At 43.8% G+C, this 19,938-nt stretch overlaps 1 protein-coding gene across 8 annotated transcripts in view; it reads right to left on the reverse strand.

Annotated features, from left to right (window-relative positions):
* The window catches only part of LOC102921651 (enoyl-CoA delta isomerase 2), a 35,318-nt gene that overhangs the window by 4,179 nt on the left and 11,201 nt on the right, over positions 1-19,938 (reverse strand). For 4 of the 8 annotated variants that reach the window (XM_042278343.2, XM_006983522.4, XM_076573167.1 and 1 more), the window contains 6 exons: positions 10,498-10,660; positions 8,164-8,262; positions 7,657-7,845; positions 5,832-5,901; positions 3,222-3,321; positions 1,797-1,917 (listed from right to left, as the gene is read on the reverse strand). In XM_042278343.2, coding sequence (XP_042134277.1) covers positions 1,797-1,917; positions 3,222-3,321; positions 5,832-5,901; positions 7,657-7,845; positions 8,164-8,262; positions 10,498-10,605 — 687 coding nt within the window. In that variant the 5' untranslated portion in view covers positions 10,606-10,660. Of the gene's footprint in view, positions 1-1,796; positions 1,918-3,221; positions 3,322-5,831; positions 5,902-7,656; positions 7,846-8,163; positions 8,263-10,497; positions 10,661-11,171; positions 11,329-11,354; positions 11,510-19,938 lie in introns of those variants that run through there. The other 4 variants (XM_006983520.4, XM_076573166.1, XM_006983521.4 and 1 more) reach the window with 3 other exon arrangements.

Genomic DNA, 19,938 nt, shown 5'->3' on the forward strand with positions numbered 1-19,938 from the left:
ACTACCACAATTAAAGATATGCACCATCACTGCCCAGCATTCCCTACTATTTTTCAAGTTAAATTATTAAAGAATATTTTTGAATTGTAAGGATTCTTTATAGACGCAGGTTACAAGTAAGTATCATGCAAAGAATTTTTACTGGTTTGTGGCTTATCTTTCCTTTTAAATAAAAATAATGCTTTAGATAAAGGGTCTTTATCTAAATGTAGCACAGGCTGGTTTCAATCTTAGAGCAGTTCTCATGCCTCAGCCTTCCAGAAGAGTGCTGGGATTATAGGCATGAGTTATCATATCCTGCTAGCCTTTTGGAGGGGGAGGGAAGGAAGGATGTGGGAGAGGATCTCATGTAGTCCAGGCTAGCCTTGTTATGTAGCCAAGAATGACCGAATTCTTGATGGTCTAGCTCCTCTTCTCCCCAAGTCCTAGAATTGTATCTATCTACCATTATACCCAGCTTCTCTTTGCATTACAAAAACTTTACGTTACATTTATTTGTGTTACATTTGTTTATGCTGTGGAATATTTGTTTAATGATGCAAAGATGTGTTGCATTCCTTTATGCTGCATTTGTTTAACTATGTGAAGCTATGTTATTCTTCCTGTCTAAAACATCTGATTGGTCTAATAAAGAGCTGAATGGCCAATAGCAAGGCAGGAAAGGACAGGCAGGGCTGGCAGGAAGAGAGAATAAGTGGGAGGAGAAATCTGGGAAGAAAGAAATTGAGGGGGAACAAAAGGCAGAGGACACCAGGGGCCAGGCACCCAGCCAACCATGGAGTAAGAGTGAAAGTAAGATATACAGAAGTAAGAAAAGGAAAAAGCCCAGAGTCAAAAGATAGATGGGGCCGGGCGGTGGTGGTGCACACCTTTAATCCCAGCACTTGGGAGGCAGAGCCAGGTGGATCTCTGTGAGTTCGAGGCCAGCCTGGACTACCAAGTGAGTCCCAGGAAAGGCGCAAAGCTACACAGAGAAACCCTGTCTCAAAAAAACCAAAAAAAAAAAAAAAAAAAAAAAAAAAAGATAGATGGGGCAATTTAAGTTAAGAAAAGCTGGCAAGAAACAAGCCAAGCTAAGGCTGGGCATTCATAAGTAAGAATAAGACTCTGTGTGTATTTATTTGGGAGCTGGGTAGCGGGGGCCCCCCAAAGAACCAAAGAGCAAAGAATAATAAAAATCAACAATAGGGCAATGTTCACAACAATACTAGTGTTTAGAAACATTAATTAACGTTGAAGGAAAAACATAAATTGTCAAGTGAGACTAAGTCTTTATGAACTATCTAAATTATTGCATCCTACCACTGTCTTGTTTTGCTTTCTGTTGCTGTGATAAAACACTGACCAGAAGCAACTTGAGGAGAAAAGGCTTTGTTTAGGTTACAGGTTACAGTCCATCCTTGAGGGAAGCCAAGGCAGGAACTCAAGCAGAATCAGAGGCATGAACCATAGAGGAACAGTGCTTATTGGCTGACTCCCTACAGTTTGCTCAGCCTGCTTTCTTACCATAACCCAGGATCACCTGCCCAGTGGTGGTACTGCCCACAGTGGGCTGGGCCCTCTCATGTCAATCATTAATCAAGGAAATGCCCATCAAACATGCCCATGGGCCAATCTGATGGAGAAAAATTCCTCATTTGAGGTTCCTTCTTCACAAGTAAATCTAGTTTGTGTCAAGTTGACAAAAAAACTAACCAGCACACCCACTAACCCCTTGTAATATACTGAGTGATAGTCACCATAAAGGAGAATGCAAGTACTCACTGATTGACCTTTGTTTGTGGAAGTGGACTTACCTTGTCAGATGCATAGACAGCATCAAACAGTCCCAGAAGGGTGACCGAGATTCCCACAGCTGGGCCGTTTACTACTGCAACCAGAGGCTTGGGGAAGTCTATAAAACTGTTTACAAATTCTCTAAAGAAATGGAAATAGGAAAGCATTAAACATCCCCAAATGGCACCACTAACTATAGAAAGGAATGTATAAATCTGATATGACATCACTCTATAGAGGCCACCTCTCCAGATTGGCCCAGGATCCCTGTAAATGGCACCTAATAGAATATCAGGTCATGATCCTACAGGCTAAGGACAATTCATACCCTGGGCAGTGAGTTCAAGTGTGACCTGAGAGACCATGGTGGGGGACTACGTGCGTGACTGCATATTACAGCACAGGGGGACGGAGAGACTCGGCAGAACTGGGATAGGAAGCCGAAGCTTCAAACCTCCTTCAGCTTTTCAAGACTACTTCCCGCTTACAGCCAGCACTCACAGCCACTGTCTGTTCACCCCGCTGCACAAGACTCCCTCTGCCTCTTTCTCACCTTACACTTTCCGGTCAACCTCAAATAGAGGGCAGGAGGAAGATCTGACAGGGAATCACAAGTAAGCGCATCAGCACAGACAAGTGGGCATTTTACAGATGTGTTAAGAATGAACCCTCATGGGGGGAGGGATGAGGAAACGACTCATTGGTAAAAGCATTTGCTAGCCAAGTGTGAGGACTGGACTAGAGACTGAATTCTCAGAATCCCCATAAATTTTGGGTGGGTGTGGAGGCCTACTTGTAATTGGTCTCAGAAGCTGGAAATGGGAGCCTAGAGTAAGCATGTGAGTGAGCGCTGGGTTTGAGAGGTCTTGGTTCAGTGACTAGAGTGAAAGAGTGTGCCAGCTAATGTTAAGTCAACTTGACACAAGCTAGCGTCATTTGGGAAGGAAGACTCTCAGTTGGAAAATGCTTCCATAATATTGGGCTATAGGCAACTCTGTAGTGCATTTTCTTAATTAGTGATTGACGTAGGAGCCCAGCCCATTGTGGGTGGTGCCACCCCTGGGCCAGCAGTCCTAGATGCTATAAGAAAGCGGGCTAAGCAAGCCAGGAGGGAGCAAGCCAATAAGCAGGACTCCTCCATGGCCTCTGGATTGTTCCTGCCTTCAGGTTCCTGAGCTTGTTTCCTTTGGTGATGGACTGTCATGTGGAAATGTAAAGGGAATAAACCCTTTCCTCTCCAAGTGTTTTTGGTCATAATGCTTTATCACAGCAACAGAAACCCTAACTGTGACAAAAAGTGATGAAGAAAATGTCTGACATCGACCTCAGACTGAACATGCACATACATGCACTCATACCCACACACATGCTCACCACAAACAGACACATGAAACTTGGGGCGGGGGAGAATGAACCCTCTAGGATCAGACAGACATTACTCTTACCTCAGCACCACAGCACCCCTGCTAGCTGCCTCCTCCTTTCCGCCAGAGGCACTAGTGAAGTTAGTGAGGTCATTCCCACTGCAGTAGTAGTCACCAGTTCCTGTGAACAGTCAATCAACAGAGCCATGGTTCCTCCGTGTATCTACTCATTCCAGGGCTGCTGTGTATCTGCTGTGTGCAGGACTCAGCCAGGCACTAGTAGAACACTGGGGAGCCTCATTTACACACTAGGGACTAGCAAGGACATAATTAAATACAGATGGTGTGACTACAACGTGACAGATGGACATGTGGTCTGACTACAGAACAGGGTTGGTCTATTGGGGTGTTTAGGGTGGAGCTCACTCAGGAAGGGACAGCTGGACTGAGAGCTGAAGAGCAGGCAAGACTAGCAGAGATGCAACAGGACAAATGAGGTTCTGTGTCTGAGGTCTCCAGGGTCTGTACAACTGTTAGACTGTAAGAAGAAACCCCAGGGCTGAAGCAGAGAAAGAACAGGGTTCAGGGGGAGCTGGTGTAGTCAAGATGAGAAGCCAGACTGTGTGGGACTGTCTAGATTACAATAAGAACCATTGTCTCTATGTGAAGAGCCACTGAAGGTGTGTGTTTATTAAAGTATAGTTTGCCTACAATGAAACAGTTACTTCTTAATGAGTTTTGTTTTGAGACAGGATTTGAAGTAGCCAAGGTTGGCCTCAAACTCCCCATGTAGCTGAGGATGACCCTGAGCTGCTGATTTCCTGCCCCTATCCATTGATTGTCAGTATTGAAGTCCTGTGTCACAATGTCCATGCTGGGGATCAAACTCAGGGCTTCCTGCATGATAGGCAAGCACTCTATCTCAGGCTACTTCCCTAGTACCCTTAAATAGTTTTGATAACTGTAAATACAGGAGTGATCCCAGGCCAAAAGAAGACACAGTGTTTCTCCCTTATGTTCAGGGGATACATTCCAAGATGGTCCAAAAAATCCCTGAAACATGGGGATGGTACCAGGCTCTACAATATGCATTGTGTTTTCTCCTTTCCACTTGATCCTCCATACCCTCAGGTTTTACATCTGTGGATTCAACCAACAGAAAATATTTGAGGAAAAAGAAAATCATCTGTACTGAATATTCACAGTTTTTTTTCTCTCATAACTGTTCATTCCTAAACAATGTAATGAATACTGACATAGCATCACTCTGTGTTAGGCATAATAAGACATCCAGAGGGGATTCAAGTTCCTTGAGATGTAATGGGCCTTCTATGCAAGTAGCATATGATTTTACATAGGGAACATGAGTGTGAAAAGTTCTATATTGATGGGAGTCATGGAACTAATTCCCAGAGGATGCTGAGGGCAATTGTAAGCACATAACTGTGACTAAGTTCAATATATAGATCAGGTAAGGTATTTACAGTAACAAACTTTAACAATAAAGTATATAAGAGTTATTTAAAACATACTGTTAATTTTTCTAGAAATTTCCACACATTTCTAGACCAAGGGTGACAACATGTAACTGAAATTTTTGGAGGCAAAACTACAGAAAGGAGCGTGCAGTGAAGATGCACTACTGTACTGACACCTGTTGTGGAATATTAGCTTAAGTTGTGTTACATTCGTTTATACTGTGGAATATTTGTTTAATGATGCAAAGATGTGTTGCATTCTTTTATGTTACATTTGTTTAACTCTGTAAACCTATGTTACTTTGGCTGCCTAAAATACCTGATTTGTCTAATAAAGAGCCAAACAGCCAATAGCGAGGCAGGAGAGAGAAATTGGCAGGGCTGGAGGGCAGAGAATAGGAACAGAAATCTAGAGCAAGAGTGGAGAGTAAGAAAAGGAGGAGAGGAGGACGCCAGGGGCCAGCCACCCAGCCACCCAGCCACCCACCCAGCCACGGAGTAAGAAGGAAAGAAAGATATATAGAATAAAGAAAGGTAAAAAGCCCAGAGGCAAAACATAAAGAGAAACAGGATATTTTAAGTTAGAAAAGCTGGCTAGAAACAAGCCAAACTAAGGCCAGGCATTTATAAGAATAAGTCTCCGTGTGTTTATTTGGGAACTGGGCGGCATGCCTCCAAAGAGTGAAAACAAAACAAAACAAAGAAAAACAACTGCAAAGACCTCAGAATGTTCCAGATGTTCTTTCTACCCTGCCATCCCAGCTGCCTGAGGCACTCATGTTCAGACTCCATCAACAGAGTAGAATTTCTGTCCAGTATCATAAGACATATAAATTGAACCATTCAATATGCACTCTTGCGTTTCATGAATTTCACAAAGTCATTCTATAAGGATCATCCATACTTTTGCATGTATCAAGCATTTGTTTCTTTTCTACAGATAGTTGAAAGTCAACCTGTTTTTGGACAGATGAGTTGTTTCTGTTGTGGCTTTTGTGAGCCAGATACCACAAGCTTTACTTTGCCAGTTAGGTTGGGACTTATGATTTATCAGTATTATCAAAGAGTGATTTTATTATGTGCATGATAACATGGTACATTTATAAATCAAACCACCGAAGCACTGGAGAAGACCTTCAATCAATACCAATTTTCTACCTAATAAGAGAGTCCCTAAAATAGAAACTGAGTAAGTCTGTGAAAATGGTCTTACCTGTGAAGGCAGTTATGGCTGAGCTGTCTGTGCTTGCATTCTTAAGTGCAAGTATAATATCCTGATACATCTGTGTGATTGGAAAGATAAGGAAAAGAATGATAAAAATGAGATCCATCATCCAGTGGACTGAGCCACTCTATCTGTCTGCAAGCCTTCTCTAAACACAGTGCCAAAGTAATTTTTTTTAAAGGCTTACTTATCTCAGTTTATATGTGTAAGTGTTTTGCCTTGTGTATGTTCGTGCACTGTGTAGTACCTGGCATTTCTGGAGGTCAGAAGTGGGTGTCAGTGTCAGATCTCCTGTAACTGAAGGTACAGATGATTGTAAAACACCCTGTGAGTGGCTGGGAAACCAAGCGCTGAGAGTGCTCCTAAGCACTGAGTCATCTCTCAAGCCTCAGTAATTGTAAAAAGAGGCTGCCTGAGAGGATTTCTGCTCCTCTGACAAGGGCTGGATGCACATGATGTACAGGTGCTGTGGCAGATGCACCAAATAGCCACTGTGTCCAAAAGCGAACAAGAAAGACACAGACCTGGAGCCACGCAGCTGGACAGCTACTGTGTCCAGCAGGGATGGGTGGGGGAAGGGAAGAGGTAGCACACAGCTTGCAGGAACTGTTGAGGTGGCTGCAGCAGGTGAGAGGGGAGGTGGATGAGAGAACTGTCCCTGAAACAGCATCTCAGCTGGGGCTTCAAGGAAGGAGAAGTGTCCTGGGCAGTCTGGGAAGTGATAACTAATGCAGAGGCTGGATTTCCGAGACTCTGTGCTGGGATCCAAGGACACTGGCCTTGAACATTTCTGAAAATCTTGCTATAGTTTTAGTGTGTTTTCAAAATTGGTATAGATTTTACTTTAATAAGATTCAATGTGGGTTAGAGTTATGAGGAGGGTGGGTATTTCTAAAGACACTGGAAAAATAGAAGCATGTACTTACTATGTGAATAATGATGTGACTGTTCCCCTCAAGGCAGGGGACAGGAAATAATTCCTGAGAATTACAGCAAGGCAGACATGGCAGCCAGGTGACTAGCTAGAGCCAGGGCCAGGAGAGAGATGGGTCAATTTAGATTCTCCTGCTTATCAGCTATAAGAACTTACCAAGTGACTTCTCAACCTGCTCGGACTATTTTGTTAAATAAAAGTGCCGGGGTCCTCTGTTCAGGAAGTCCTGAGTCTTATTGTTATAGCGTGTAGCTGTACGACCCTGCTTACACAGAAATAACTCAGGACAAGCCTTATCAATTGGAAGTCAGACAAGCAACTTTACAAGATTCTTAAACCTTCACATGAGCATGCTGTCCCACACTGCAAATGGCAGCCTTGACCCCCAGTTCACCTCCAAGCATCTGATAAATTCCCTATAGTCAGGGGAAGGGGCTCAAGTGATTAACTTATTATCAATGTAGTTCTAGGAGAAATTCAAAATTGCCCTCAGAAGCAACTCATTCAAACTGAGCTAATACTGCTCTGCTGAAGATAACGTCTCTCTCCATGCTTCCCTCCCACAAATGGTTCACAAGCATGGAAAAGACTCAGGATTTATGATCTCCTTAGGGGGTTCTGTGCATCTCCTATCAGTGCTCTTTCATTTAGACTGATTTAACTAATTTGTGTTTCCATTCAAAGCAAAGCTTCATAGCCTTCTGGATATGTAGAACCTATTGGAAACTCTCAAGTTCTAAACTATGCCCAACTTTGCTGAGTTAAGCCAAATTATCTAATCTTCCACAAAAATAAGAATAATGCTGAAATTCTACAATTGATGAGTGAAGAAATAGAAGGAAAAGAAAAATGTGTCCATGCTCTGTGCAGGAGCATCACCTGGAAAGTTATGGCATTCTTTTTGGTGGGTCGATTGAGCACGATCTTCGTGATGCCATCTTCAGAGGTCACCACAATGTCCTTAGACCCCTGGACTTTCTCATCGGCTTCATGCTTTCCCTGGCTAGAGGCTTCAGATGAGGGACTCAGACTGGACACCAGATCCACATAGTTCTGCCTGGCAGTTTCCTGTGGGTGACAAAGACCTCAGTCTTTAAAATAAGCAATTTGAGAAACATACTATGCTAATAAACACCACTATGCAATACAGAACAGAGCCTTTGATTCAACAGAGGTACACCACGACTTCAAAGATCGTGGGACAGGTGACCCATATGTGTAATTCCAGCCACTGGGAGGCTGAGGTAGAAAAATTGTTGAGTTCGAGGCCAATCTAATGTGTGTGTGTGTGGCAATAAAAAACAATTCAAAGGCTCATTCAGAGAGATTAGATGTGGGGGGAAAAGCTTCTAGTGAGTTCTAGTTAATAACAGTCAACAAACTTACCTTTGGCAGGCTGCCAAGTGCATTCCATGCTTCCCACTTGGCTTTATTGACTAGGTCGAACACCCCTGGCTTAGGCATATTACAGGGTCCGTCTGTGGCCTATAAAGAGCACGGGGGCGGGGAGGGGGTTAATATGGAAGAGAAAGCTTTTGAGAAAGTGGTTCTAGAAACCTAAGAGTTCATTAATTTTGTATTCCTGGCCAGTTGTCACAGGAAGTGAAAACACTGAGTCAATATTCAAGTCCAGGACAGTTAGAAGTCTACACCATATTCTAAAGTCCTATCTATGGGGACAGAACCAGAACTTTAGTGGCAAACTCCTGCTAACTGCTCAAAGGGCTGTAGCTGGTGCAGGTAGGGATGGGGTCTTCAGTTCCTGGTCCTCAGGAAGCTTAGCTAAGTGCCACTCCAGGAAATACAAAGAAAACTAATTTTGTTTGAGGATAGATGGATTGAGTATCCTAAAATGAATAAGTACCCCATGCAGCTAGTTTTCAGAAGTTATTTTTAAACAATTAAAAATTTATAAATTTTGTCCTAGAGTTAGTTAAAGGAAGACAGAAGATGCATGAAAGTCACAGTCAGTGGAGGCTCATACTAAGTCACCCAATGGAGTCAACCATCTGCGAAGTTACAGGGAATTGAGTTGACAAAGGGCTGCTCTTCCCTCTGCCAATGGGAACCTAAGGACCCACCGAAGACTATGGACAGTGGCTTCTATTTGTTTCTAGTCCTTGCATTTCTCCATCTTGACTGTTGACTGGTCCTAACTCCTGACAGACTGCAAAGCTTAGGACTGGGCAGTTTCTAAGATCACCTCAGTTCAAATCCACTAGAAAGACTCCCAGTACCCTTGCAAGCTGTGGTATTCATGGTATAGTTCCTCACAGGCAAAGGGCAGAGACTTAAGCCACAGGCAAAGGCTCACATGAAAGAGTTCAGAGGCAAGTCAATGTGACACTTCTCTTGTCCTCTCCCCAGGAGTCAGGGAGGAGGAATACCCCAGACTGATGGATATATGACAATACACATGGAGTATTGACAAGACATTCTCTGCAGCTTCCATGTCCAGTCTTTGCCAGAGCCCTAACCCATGGGCAAACTTGCCTACCCTGAGACCACCCTGTATCCTAAATGGACTGCTAGACTTTCCAGGCAAACAAAGCTGCTTGTACCAGGCATGACAGTTCATGGGGTTAGAGAATTCCTCCTAGCAGCTGAGGGCAAAGTCTTTTTGAACAAGTAAAGTTCTTGAATATACACATCCATTTCTTAGTTAGGGTTTCTATTGCTGTGATAAAAATACCATGTCCAAAAGCAACTTTGGGAGGACAGGGTTTATTTGAGCTCACAACACTCAGGTCTCATTCCATACATCACAGAAGTCAGGGCAGCAAATGAAAACAGGAACCTGGAGACAGGAACTGAAGCAGAAGCCAGGGGGGAATGCTGTTTACTGGCTTGCTCAGCCTGCTCTCTGATACATTCCACATCAAACATTGATCAAGAAAACGCCCAACAGACTTGCGTACCAGCCAATCTCATTGAGACATTTTCTCAGTAAGTCCCTCTTCCCAGATGACTCTAGCTTATGTCAAGCTAACAAAGCAAAACAACCAGGACACCCACATAAAGAGACACTTATGCTAATCACCTAGTAGAAATGACAAAACTAATAAATGATAACACAAGAGTCCAGGGTGGCAGACACATGAGTGAAGTCTTTGCCATTGCAACCTTTAGTTCCTCAATGGTTATAAAATTTTTTCAAACAAATATATGAGTTATAATATCCAATTAATCATTCAAACAGTTATTAAATTTTACTTTATGTGCTTCACCTATTTTCTTTTTTGCTTTAATTGGCTTCAAACATCCCAAACACCATACTATTTCACCCTTAAAAACTTACTATCCATTTCCCCAGAGCACCAACATTTTACTATATAATCATGGCACCATTAACAATAATCCAGGACACCACTGAATAATAGTTGGTGAAACTGAGTCAATATTCAGATTTCTCCAATTGCCCTGAAACATCTTTTCAGCGAATTATTTTAATCAGGAAGGACTCAAACATGTAAACATGAATGTGATTGTCAAATCTTTCAAATCTCTTTATTCTGGAGAGAAGCAGAGGGGCCACTCTGTGCTTTGATAGTATATCAAGACCTGACATAAAAAGCAGACCAAAACAAAGCCTGCAGCACACACTCCAAAGGGCTGTCAGCCATGCAGCCCAACCAATCAAGCTGCCTGTAAGAAACATATCAGTTTCAGGCATCATTTGTTCAAAATGTGTTGAAATAACATCAGATCTCAGGCTATTACCTGCTTATACAGCGCGTAGAGTTTAAGCTTCACTTGGTTTCCTGGGTCCTTTTTCAAGAGTTTCACTTGGTTCATGGCATTTTCAAAGTCCTGCTGACTGGCTCTCATAGTTGGTCTGCCCAGGTGCACCTGAGCCACTTGGAACCTAAAGACCTGCAGAAGACTGCAAAGAGTGTTTTCTATTTGTTCCTAGCCCTTCATTGCTGCAGCAGAATTACCGATTGGTCCCAACCCCTATTAATCAGAATGACGTGCTTATCTGCAGCATTTTCTCTAAGTAAGCAACTTCCCACAGACTGGTACACACTTATTCAAATGAAGGTAGGTTCTGCCTTTTGAGGAAGTCACTCATGCCACCGCTTCACTGCAAGCACCAGGTTCCAGGCTTTGCTCCTGATGAGCAGGTTCTTTGGGCTGTTAAATATGGGTCGCTCTCTCCAGCCACTTCTCTCAGTATAGCGAACCGATTGATTGAAACCCACGCTGCTGATAACGGGCTGCAAGTGTGCGGCGGCGCTCAGCTAACTAGCTCTCTTGGATGTAGTGTCGCCTTAGCCAAGGCACTGAGCGCCCTAGGAAGTTCCGGGCTGGGCCTGCAGGCATGGGCGCCGCCGGGACCAGAGCTCGCAACTCTCTCTGGTGGGCAAAGGTGGTCAGAGTGCGTCCTTCCTTACCCTTCCAGATTCAGCAGAGGAAGGACATTCGAGGTCACTCTTTAGAGCTCTCGAGCTGGGACACCGCCAAAGGAGTATCCTTCTGTCCTGCTAGCCAGACCAGGTGACAGAGCGGGCGGCTCCGCGGGCGGGCGACAACCCCCCTGGCAACTTCAGGCCAGAAAGCCGAGGCTGCAAGCTTACCTCGGACACCAGCACCGTGCCGGTCTCCAGGTCATTGCCGCCATAGCTAGATGCTCAGGACAAATTGATCCCTGAGGCTTAGGCCTGGCTGAAACTGCCCAGCGAGAACGGGATGGGGGCGGAGCCAGATGTGAGCTCCCGGTGTGGGCGGAGCCAGGGGGTGAGCTCGGGCGGTGAGAGGAGCCGGGGACTATAAGGCGGGCTGAGCACAGCTAAGATGCAAGCCCCGGGGGGAAGGCGTGTAGCTGGCCGCTCCTTCAGAGGGGAGAATGGGCGGGTTTCGGGGAGGAGCCCAGAATTCCTGGACCAGGTCCAACTTGGTACAAAGGTGACTGGCACAAGACTGGGCAAAGAGGGCTGGAAGCAGGGTACCGAGACAGATACTGGGCTCTGGGAATTTTAATCAGAGATCCTAAGCATATTCATTCAGAAACTGGACCATTTCTCAGCAGGTTCAGTTGGGAGCACATTTCTGAGCACGCTCAGTTTAAGGTAATGGAACATATGTTTAAAAGATTAAACGGACAAGAATCCCCTGGACGTGCTTATCTTGCACAATAAAGTTTAAGCTGAACATGGAAGGACACTGTATAAACTGCATTAATGTAGACGTTCTTGGAGCAGAGGCCATGTGTAAACAGTGTCTGACTGGAGACTGGCGTGGGGGTGGGGCAGTTCTCAATGAAAGGGAACCACTCTGGGTTGGGTAGCACTCCATTTAAGTGTGAGGATCACTGTGTCTAGGCTAAGGAGTTTGGATTCTGTGCTAAGTATACTAGAGAGCTATAGAAAAGCTAATTAGTGGGCTAGAGAGTTGCCTCGGCTGTTTGAGAACGTTTGTTGCTCTTGCAGAGGACCCGGGTTTGGTTTCCCTGAACCTACATGGTGGCTCATAACCATTCATAACTCCAGGTCCAGGGGAACAGACCCCATCTTTCTGACCTCAGCAGGCACCAAACACGCAGACAATGTGCATACATACAGGTATGCGAAATCAACCACACATAAATCAACACATAGACAAAGTTAAATAAAGAAGTTAAATACTTTTTTTTTTTTTTTAAGATCAGATTGGCATGCTTTTGATGTAGTTCACAGTGCAGTCAGAGTTGGCCAGTACATCCCCTGAAGGTATTGTTTCTGGACAAGAGTAAGAATGGCAGAATCCTCAAGACCTCAGCCAGAGAGATCTAATAGCAAGGTTCTTATGAAGACCTTGGGGGAAGGTCTCTCAATTAGATCCTACCTTAGAGGCTAACTGCAGGGATCAGTGTTGCCCAAGAAGGGATTTGATGAAGAATTCCAGGCCTAGCTGTCACAAGAGCCAAGGAAAAGTTTCAAACGACACTGAATCTTGGGGGTTCTATTTCATCGTGTATGCTCAGTATTTTGGAAGATGTTTCTTGAGATGGTGGCATAGCACCGTAGAACCTGTCAGCCATAGTGATTGTTTTTATTTATGATATTAAAATCTCATCGGGTCATGTTATTATCATGGCATATAAAATTCTCCCACATATAGTGTCAGGAATGATTCTGTCTTGCCCAGTCAACAGCAAAAGCTAGAAATCTGAAAGAAGCCTGAGTCCCCTCTGTCTCCCTGCTGGCTCCCCTCTGTGGACCTGTTGTCATTCCATAGCTGTTTCCTGGCTTTATCTCCCCTCCCCCACCCCATTGGGTCCTTCAGGTCTCACAGTTTCTGCATTGCTGTTACTTGACCAGCACTGACTGGCTTTGCTCTGATTCCCACCTCTGCAGCCCGATTCCCTCCTGCTCTCCGACTGACCTCCCTACACCTTAAATCTGACTGCTGTGGTTTGAACTGGGCCCCAGAGTTCTTATTTGGGAAACATCTCTCAGTTCCTGTGTCGATGGCATTTGGAGGTAAGACCTTTGAGTAGTGACAAGCAGCATGAAGGCCCTGGCCAGTTGCCAGAACCTTGACAATTAGACTTGCCAGCTTCCAGCATGCTGAACTGGCTTCTGTTGTCTGTAATTTTTCCAGCTGGTGGCATTGGGTTGTAGAAACATAAAATGGATCAAGACACTGACATGACTCACAACATTCTCTTGATCCTTCCTCTGTCACTGGAACCTTGTGTGGGTCCCTTTGCCTAATAAGTAAACCAAACCCCTTACTGTAACACATTAGACCTCTGAGATTGGCCCACAATGTCTAATCATCTCTCATGCTTGCCCTTTCCATTTCATTCACTCACTCACTCATTTATTCATTATGTTAGCTTTTTTGAGATAGTCTCACTATGTATCCCAGGCTGGTCTCAAACATACAGTGATCCTTCTCCCTCTGCCTCTTGAGTACTAGGATTATAGGCTTGCACCATGGTGTTCAGCTCTTTGTTTTTTTATTTAAAAACTTTCTTTTGAGGCAAAAATCTCACAATAAGGGCCTTGGTTGACCTTGTGCTGATCCTCCTGCCTCAGCCTTGGATTACAGGTAGCCATCCCTGCCTGTTCTTTCCCTTTGGAAATGGGGTGCTCAGCCTCTCTGGGTCTTGGCTGCCCATGCTTTCTCGGTCCAGACACTGTTTTGTGTGAGAAATCTGAGCCTCTCATTGGCTCCAGTCTCCTCCTGTGATCCTATCTCTCCAGAGCTGGCTAGTTTATTTCAGACTAGCAATTTGTTCAGCCCTCACCTGCCCTGCATTAAACGCCATTTCTCGTCTCCGGGCACCTTGCTTGACAGGAAACACTGTGGCTGTTTGTTGTAGGGAGGTAGACCGACTAAGGAGGCTCTGATGGAAGAACAACAAGAACTTTAGTTCTGTGTTCTTGTCCAGGAGTGAACTTGGCAAGCAAGGTTGGTCTGAAGTTGGGGCCAATGCCTTGAAGGAGTCAAGATGGCAGTTTCTGGAGATATGACTCTTCCTTTCCTTGTGGGCTGTGAGTATCACTTGTAAAACAGCTATGTCTGATGTACCTTGTGTTCTTTTCCCTAACATTATCTCATTTGGCTGTCTGCTGACCTTGGCAACTATCCCCTGCTAATAGCACATAAGATGATGAATTTCTTAATAAACATTCTTGTATAAGTCATCAGTGTGGTGATGTATTGTATTCCCCAATATACTGTGTCCCCCAATAAAATGCACCTGAGGATCAGAGGAAAAAACCAGCCACTATATTAGACATAGCGGCCAGGTAGTGGTGGCACACACCTTTAATCCTGTGACTTGGGAGGCAGGGATCTGTCTGGATCTTTGTGAGTTTAAGGCCACACTGGGAACAGAGTCAGGCGTGGTGGCACACGCCTTAAATTCCAACACTAGTTAACCATGGAGGTCTGGAGGTCCATACAGACAGACAGGAAGTGACAGAGCTGGGCAGGAAGAGAAAGTGATGTAGCTGGACAGACAGAGCAAATGGGATAGCAGAACAGAAAGGCATATAGGTGTGGATATACAGGAAGTAACTCTCTTTGGAAGCTGTAGAGTTGGTGAGGTGAGGTTAGCTGTGGCTTTTCCTATTCCTGTGATCTTTCAGGTTTCAACTCTGATATCTAGTTCCAGGTTTTTATTTAATAAGACCCTTTAGCAATTCATCTACACATCAGCTCCTACAAGACATTCTAGTCCCAGGTATTGCTTTTGTCTTCTTCATTTCTCATCCCTGGGCTTCCTCCTCAACACCTTGTGTTTGGGACTCTTATTCCTGAAGGTTCAGGTCAGTTTGTTGAGTGTAAGTGAACTGTTGACAGTTTCTGTCTAGCTTGTGTGTTTCCACATGTGATGACAACTTCCGGGTCAATTGCCACCTTTTTGGTGAGCTGTCAGCCAGTGTTAACTGACTCTATGCTTACAGGTATTTCTTTTTCAGTGAGTCACAGCTCAAGCAAAGGAATTGGACTTTTGCCAGGTTCCTATAATGAAAGCACCAGGGAAAAAGGTACTAAGGAGAATTATATTCACATATAATTGCAGGAAGAAAGGACCGATTATGATTCGATTAGTCACTAAAGAGTCTTTGTACTCTCTCTTCACCCTCATGTTACCTGCTTCAGTTTCCTGATGCTGTTTGAGGTGAATTAAACCCATGTTAACTAACAGAACCAGCGAAATTTATACTTCTGTCTGTCTTTCCAGGCCTCCCTTTCTTTCCCCTAATTTTTCGTTGTTGCTTTTAGACTGAGTCTTATGTATTCCAGGTGTATCTCATATTCTACTTAGCTGGGGACGACCTTGAACTTCTAATGCTCCTGCCTGCATTTTTCAAATACTCAGATTATTTGCAGCACTGAGGAGTGATCCACCAAGAACTGTACCAACTGAGCCACACCCCAGACACCCCACTACCACTTTTTTGTTTTGTTTTGTTTTAAGGCAGAGTTTAACTGCGTAGCCTGGGCTGGCCTCAAAGCCTCCCTGTGCCACAGCCTTACCAATGTTAGAGTTACAGGGGGCACCAGGCCCAACCTCCTCTTTCTCTTGTCCCTTCTTGCTTCTTTCTCCTCCTCCTCACTTCCTGTCAAATCAGGGTCTTACCATGTAGCCCAGGTTGGGTTCTAAATAAGGATCAGTCTTTCTGGGATTGCTGGTGTAGACAATATTCTTTGCTTTTGCTTCATCTTTTAACAACCTGCCCCCCTCCACAGAGTGTTCTAAGTCTAAGGAGGGACCTTGGTAATGATCTCTTCCTTTCTCATCTCATATGGATTCAGCTGCAAAAAATGAATGTGTCTCTAACACTAGTACCCAGAGGTCAAAGACTGATTGATTTTTATGAGGAAGAAAACAGAGACGAGAGTCATTGAAAGGAATACCACCTCACCCCCTGTTATGGAAGGTCTGTTGATCATTGTCTTACTGTAACCCCTATGTGCCCCATAATCTCCTTTCATGCCCTTAAGCCCCTGAAGATGGAGATCTGAGTCAGGGAAGATTCTGCTGTTGTCCTCAGGGCCTGTCACTGGCAGCAGGAATGAACCTGATGCAGCTAGCTGGGTAGTCTGATGGTTATCCTCAAGAATACAGGGGTTCTCATTTACTTGAGAGACAGAGGAACTCCTTCAGGACTCAGGGGCCTCTACTAAAGAGACAGAAGAGTGTCCCCCAGACTCAATGGCAGGATGAGTGAGAATGAAGCAGCAAGTGAGTTTATTGATGAAGCAGAAAGACAAGAAGACTTGAATGGAGTCAAGAGCCTCCATCAGGAGAGGGATGTCTGTTTGTGCCTCAGCAGTAACTGCGTGTGACCCCGGGGCTGTGGCTAATAAGCTGTAACCGAGTTCAGATGTCAGGGACAGTGTGTGTCGCTGTAATTCTTGTCTTATCTACAGCACTCTGCCCTTGAAGAAGAGACTGTTTTGAAGGTGCTCTGTGCATGATGGAGGCTTGAGAAGGGAGCAGTAGTAAAGAGAAAGTGTTGATCTGTGGGGTCCTTACTAACACCTAGATCACAGGGAGGGTGGACTAAGGCTTAGGTCATCAGCCTTGTTAAACAGACTTGTTTGAGATGCCCTGGGCAAGGCCAGCACAGCTCCTTTTCCAGGTGTGGAGCCCATTATGTAGAAGCCCCAGGGTGTCAGCCTGCATCTGTCTAGAAGATCATGTAATTTTTCCTTAAGTTTATTTTATGCTATATTGCATTTATCTATCTACACAGTGAAATCTACATGATATAGTCTTCCTAATGTGTTCCTGACTTGTGCTTGCAAGTATTTAGCTAAGAACTTACACATCTGTGTTCATCAGGGAAACTGCTCTATAATGTTATCTGTTTTTGTCATCCTCTGGTTTCCAGATGAGAATAATTCTGGCCTCACAGAATAATTTTGGTTCTTTCCCCTTCAGTTTGGTTGAACCATCTGAGGAGTGTTGGTGTTAGATCTTCCTTAAGCTTTAGTAGAATCCAGCTATGGATCCTTGCAGACCTGGACTTTTCTTTGTGAGAAGACTTCCAATTACAGCTTCAATCTCATTGCTGTAATGGCTCTATTGGAGTTACTTATATATTCTGGCTTCAGTTTTGGTTAAGTTAAATGCATTTCGAAATTCATCCATTTCTTCCTGGTTTCCCAGGTTTTGGAATATAAGTTTTCCGAGCACTCCCCAATGACGATATAGATTTTACTTTCGTCTTCCTTCCTTCCTTCCTTCCTTCCTTCCTTCCTTCCTTCCTTCCTTCCTTCCTTCCTTCCTTCCTTCCTTCCTCCCTCCCTCCCTCCCTCCCTCCCTCCCTCCCTCCCTTCCTTCTTTTTCTTCCTTTTCTTTCCTCCTTTTCCTCTTTTTTTCTTTCTTTTTTGGGATGAACATCTCTTTTATTTCTTCTCCTCCTCCTCCTCCTCCTCCTCTTCTTCTTCTTCTTCTTTTTTTTTTTAAATCCGGGTCTTCTCTTTCTTTTTGTTAGTTTGTCTAAGGGTTTGTCATTCTTGTTAATTACTCTGAGTTTCTTTCTGAGATCATTTTCTCTCAGTCTCAATCTTATTTAACAGTTCATTTACAGTGGGTATATTGCTGACTGTGAGGGGTTGGGGAAATCTCATGAAGAGATATAGAAACCTCTGCCCAATATTTCTATCATCTTATTATTAAAGAAAGAATTCATAGAGGAGACAATATGAGGAATTTGGGGAGAGCTTTTTATTACACAGCTAATATCCTCAAGGGGTGAGTATGGGTGTTCTCAGAGTGAATCACTGGCTTTAGGCAGCTCATCTATGAGGAAATTTTGATGGAATATTGATGAGTTAAGGTAGGGTGGAGAGACAGAAAATTCCAAAATTGTGTTTCTATGGTTGGAATAGGATTTACTCCTCCTTTCTGCCAAAGAGATCAGATGCATGATGGGAACAGCCAACACTATTGACATGTAATTACAATGCATTGTGTCAGTGGTTTGTTTGTCTTCTTTCATCTGGGGCTCCACACCACATACACCACACCAGACAGTATTTCCACTATGTGTAGAATTTAGAGTCAACCTTTCTTTTCTCTCAATACTTGAAAGACTTTTTCGAATTCCTGGCTTGAGTTTGGATGACTCCTCCGTGTACTCTACTGTCTAATTTTGGGTTGTTACTCCTTGGACACATGCATCTTCTTGCTGCAGTCTTTTCTACGGTGTCTTCTTCTTCTAAGATCTCTGTTCCAGCCCAAATCTATGTCACCCAGGCTGGTTGGTACCTTGCCATCCTCCTGCCTCAGCCTCCCAAGTGCTGAGGTTACATACATCCTGGCTAGAATTTGTTTCTCTGTCTTCGTCCTTCATCGGTTTGGCTTTGATGTCAGCATTATGTTGTGAGAATTTATCTTGTTTGGGGTTTGATGCGCTTCTTAGATGTGTGAATTTATATCTTTCTTCATGTTTGAGAAAGTTTTAATCAGGAGTTCTTTAAATATCTTGTCTGTCTCAATCCAATGCCCTTGTCTTCTACTCTCTGGATACAGTGATGACTAGATACCCCACCCCCAGTTCTTGTAGCTGTTTAAAAATTTTCATATCATTTTGATTTTTTTCAGATTAGCTAATTTCTGTTTATCTATTTTCCAGTTTACTGACACCTTCTTTTATTTTCTCAATTTGCTGTGGTTCCTGCATTACACCTTTTAAAATTTGAGATATTCTCTCTCTCTCTCTTTTTTTCCCTCAGTTTTCCTCTTGTTTTTTAAGAAAATAATTTCTCAGGCAACAGCTTGTATCTGTCTTTTCAGTTTAATAAGCCCACTTCACAAATGCAGGGTGATGACAAATACTATGCTTCATAGTATCCAGTCCGATTAGTTTGATTTTGTGGCACACTGGCTTGGTCTTGTGTCCTTGACTCCTCTGGTTTTCCTGCCTGCATCGGGAGCCCCCTTCCTGCATTATCCAAACCTGCACAGGGCAGTTCCAGAGACGTGACTCAGGCCCCCAGCTGGATTATGAGTTCTCTTCCCCAATAGTGTGTTCTTCAGTTGTGATAAACAACTTGAATCATGTTAAAATAGTGGGTTCATTGATAGAAAATTCCGGGGTCCCATCCAGTCAGTGTCATATTCTATTACTAATTATTTTTTTGGATAAATCTTTTTTTTTTTTTTTTAAATTCTAAGCACCTGTCGAGCTTTCTGAGAGAGAAAGTCAGCACTCATTTTATATCCCTCAAGATCTTAGGCCCAATTATTACTGAAGATAATCTTCATAAATCTAATGACATGCTGCACTGAGATGTCATGGGAGGCCAGATGGAATTAATGTATGAAAGTATTGCTATCAATCATAGACCAATAGGACAAGCAACTCATTAACATGATTCATGTAAGATGACTTAGCTGCTACTCATCTGCCACAGGCACCTGCTTCACAGAGGTGTTGGCAGCACTGACAAGGTTGGCGTATTGGAAGCATTCATTCTTTCATTTGTCAATCATGTCCCCAGAAAGCATCTATTGATCATCTCTTGGGTGCCAGGCATTAGCAAAGGACACTGGAGTAAAGTTGAGCCCTTGATGAATTGGCTGTGGACTTCGGGTCTCTTCTCTTGCTATACAGAGAAGGACAGTATGTTTCCCTCTGTATCAGTTCCAGAAAGCCACACACTGAGGCTTTTGTAGTGTGGGTCCACATCTTTGTTATGTAACATTAG

Source organism: Peromyscus maniculatus, chromosome 5 (assembly GCF_049852395.1).
Source record: "Peromyscus maniculatus bairdii isolate BWxNUB_F1_BW_parent chromosome 5, HU_Pman_BW_mat_3.1, whole genome shotgun sequence".
Taxonomy (NCBI): Eukaryota; Metazoa; Chordata; class Mammalia; order Rodentia; family Cricetidae; genus Peromyscus; species Peromyscus maniculatus.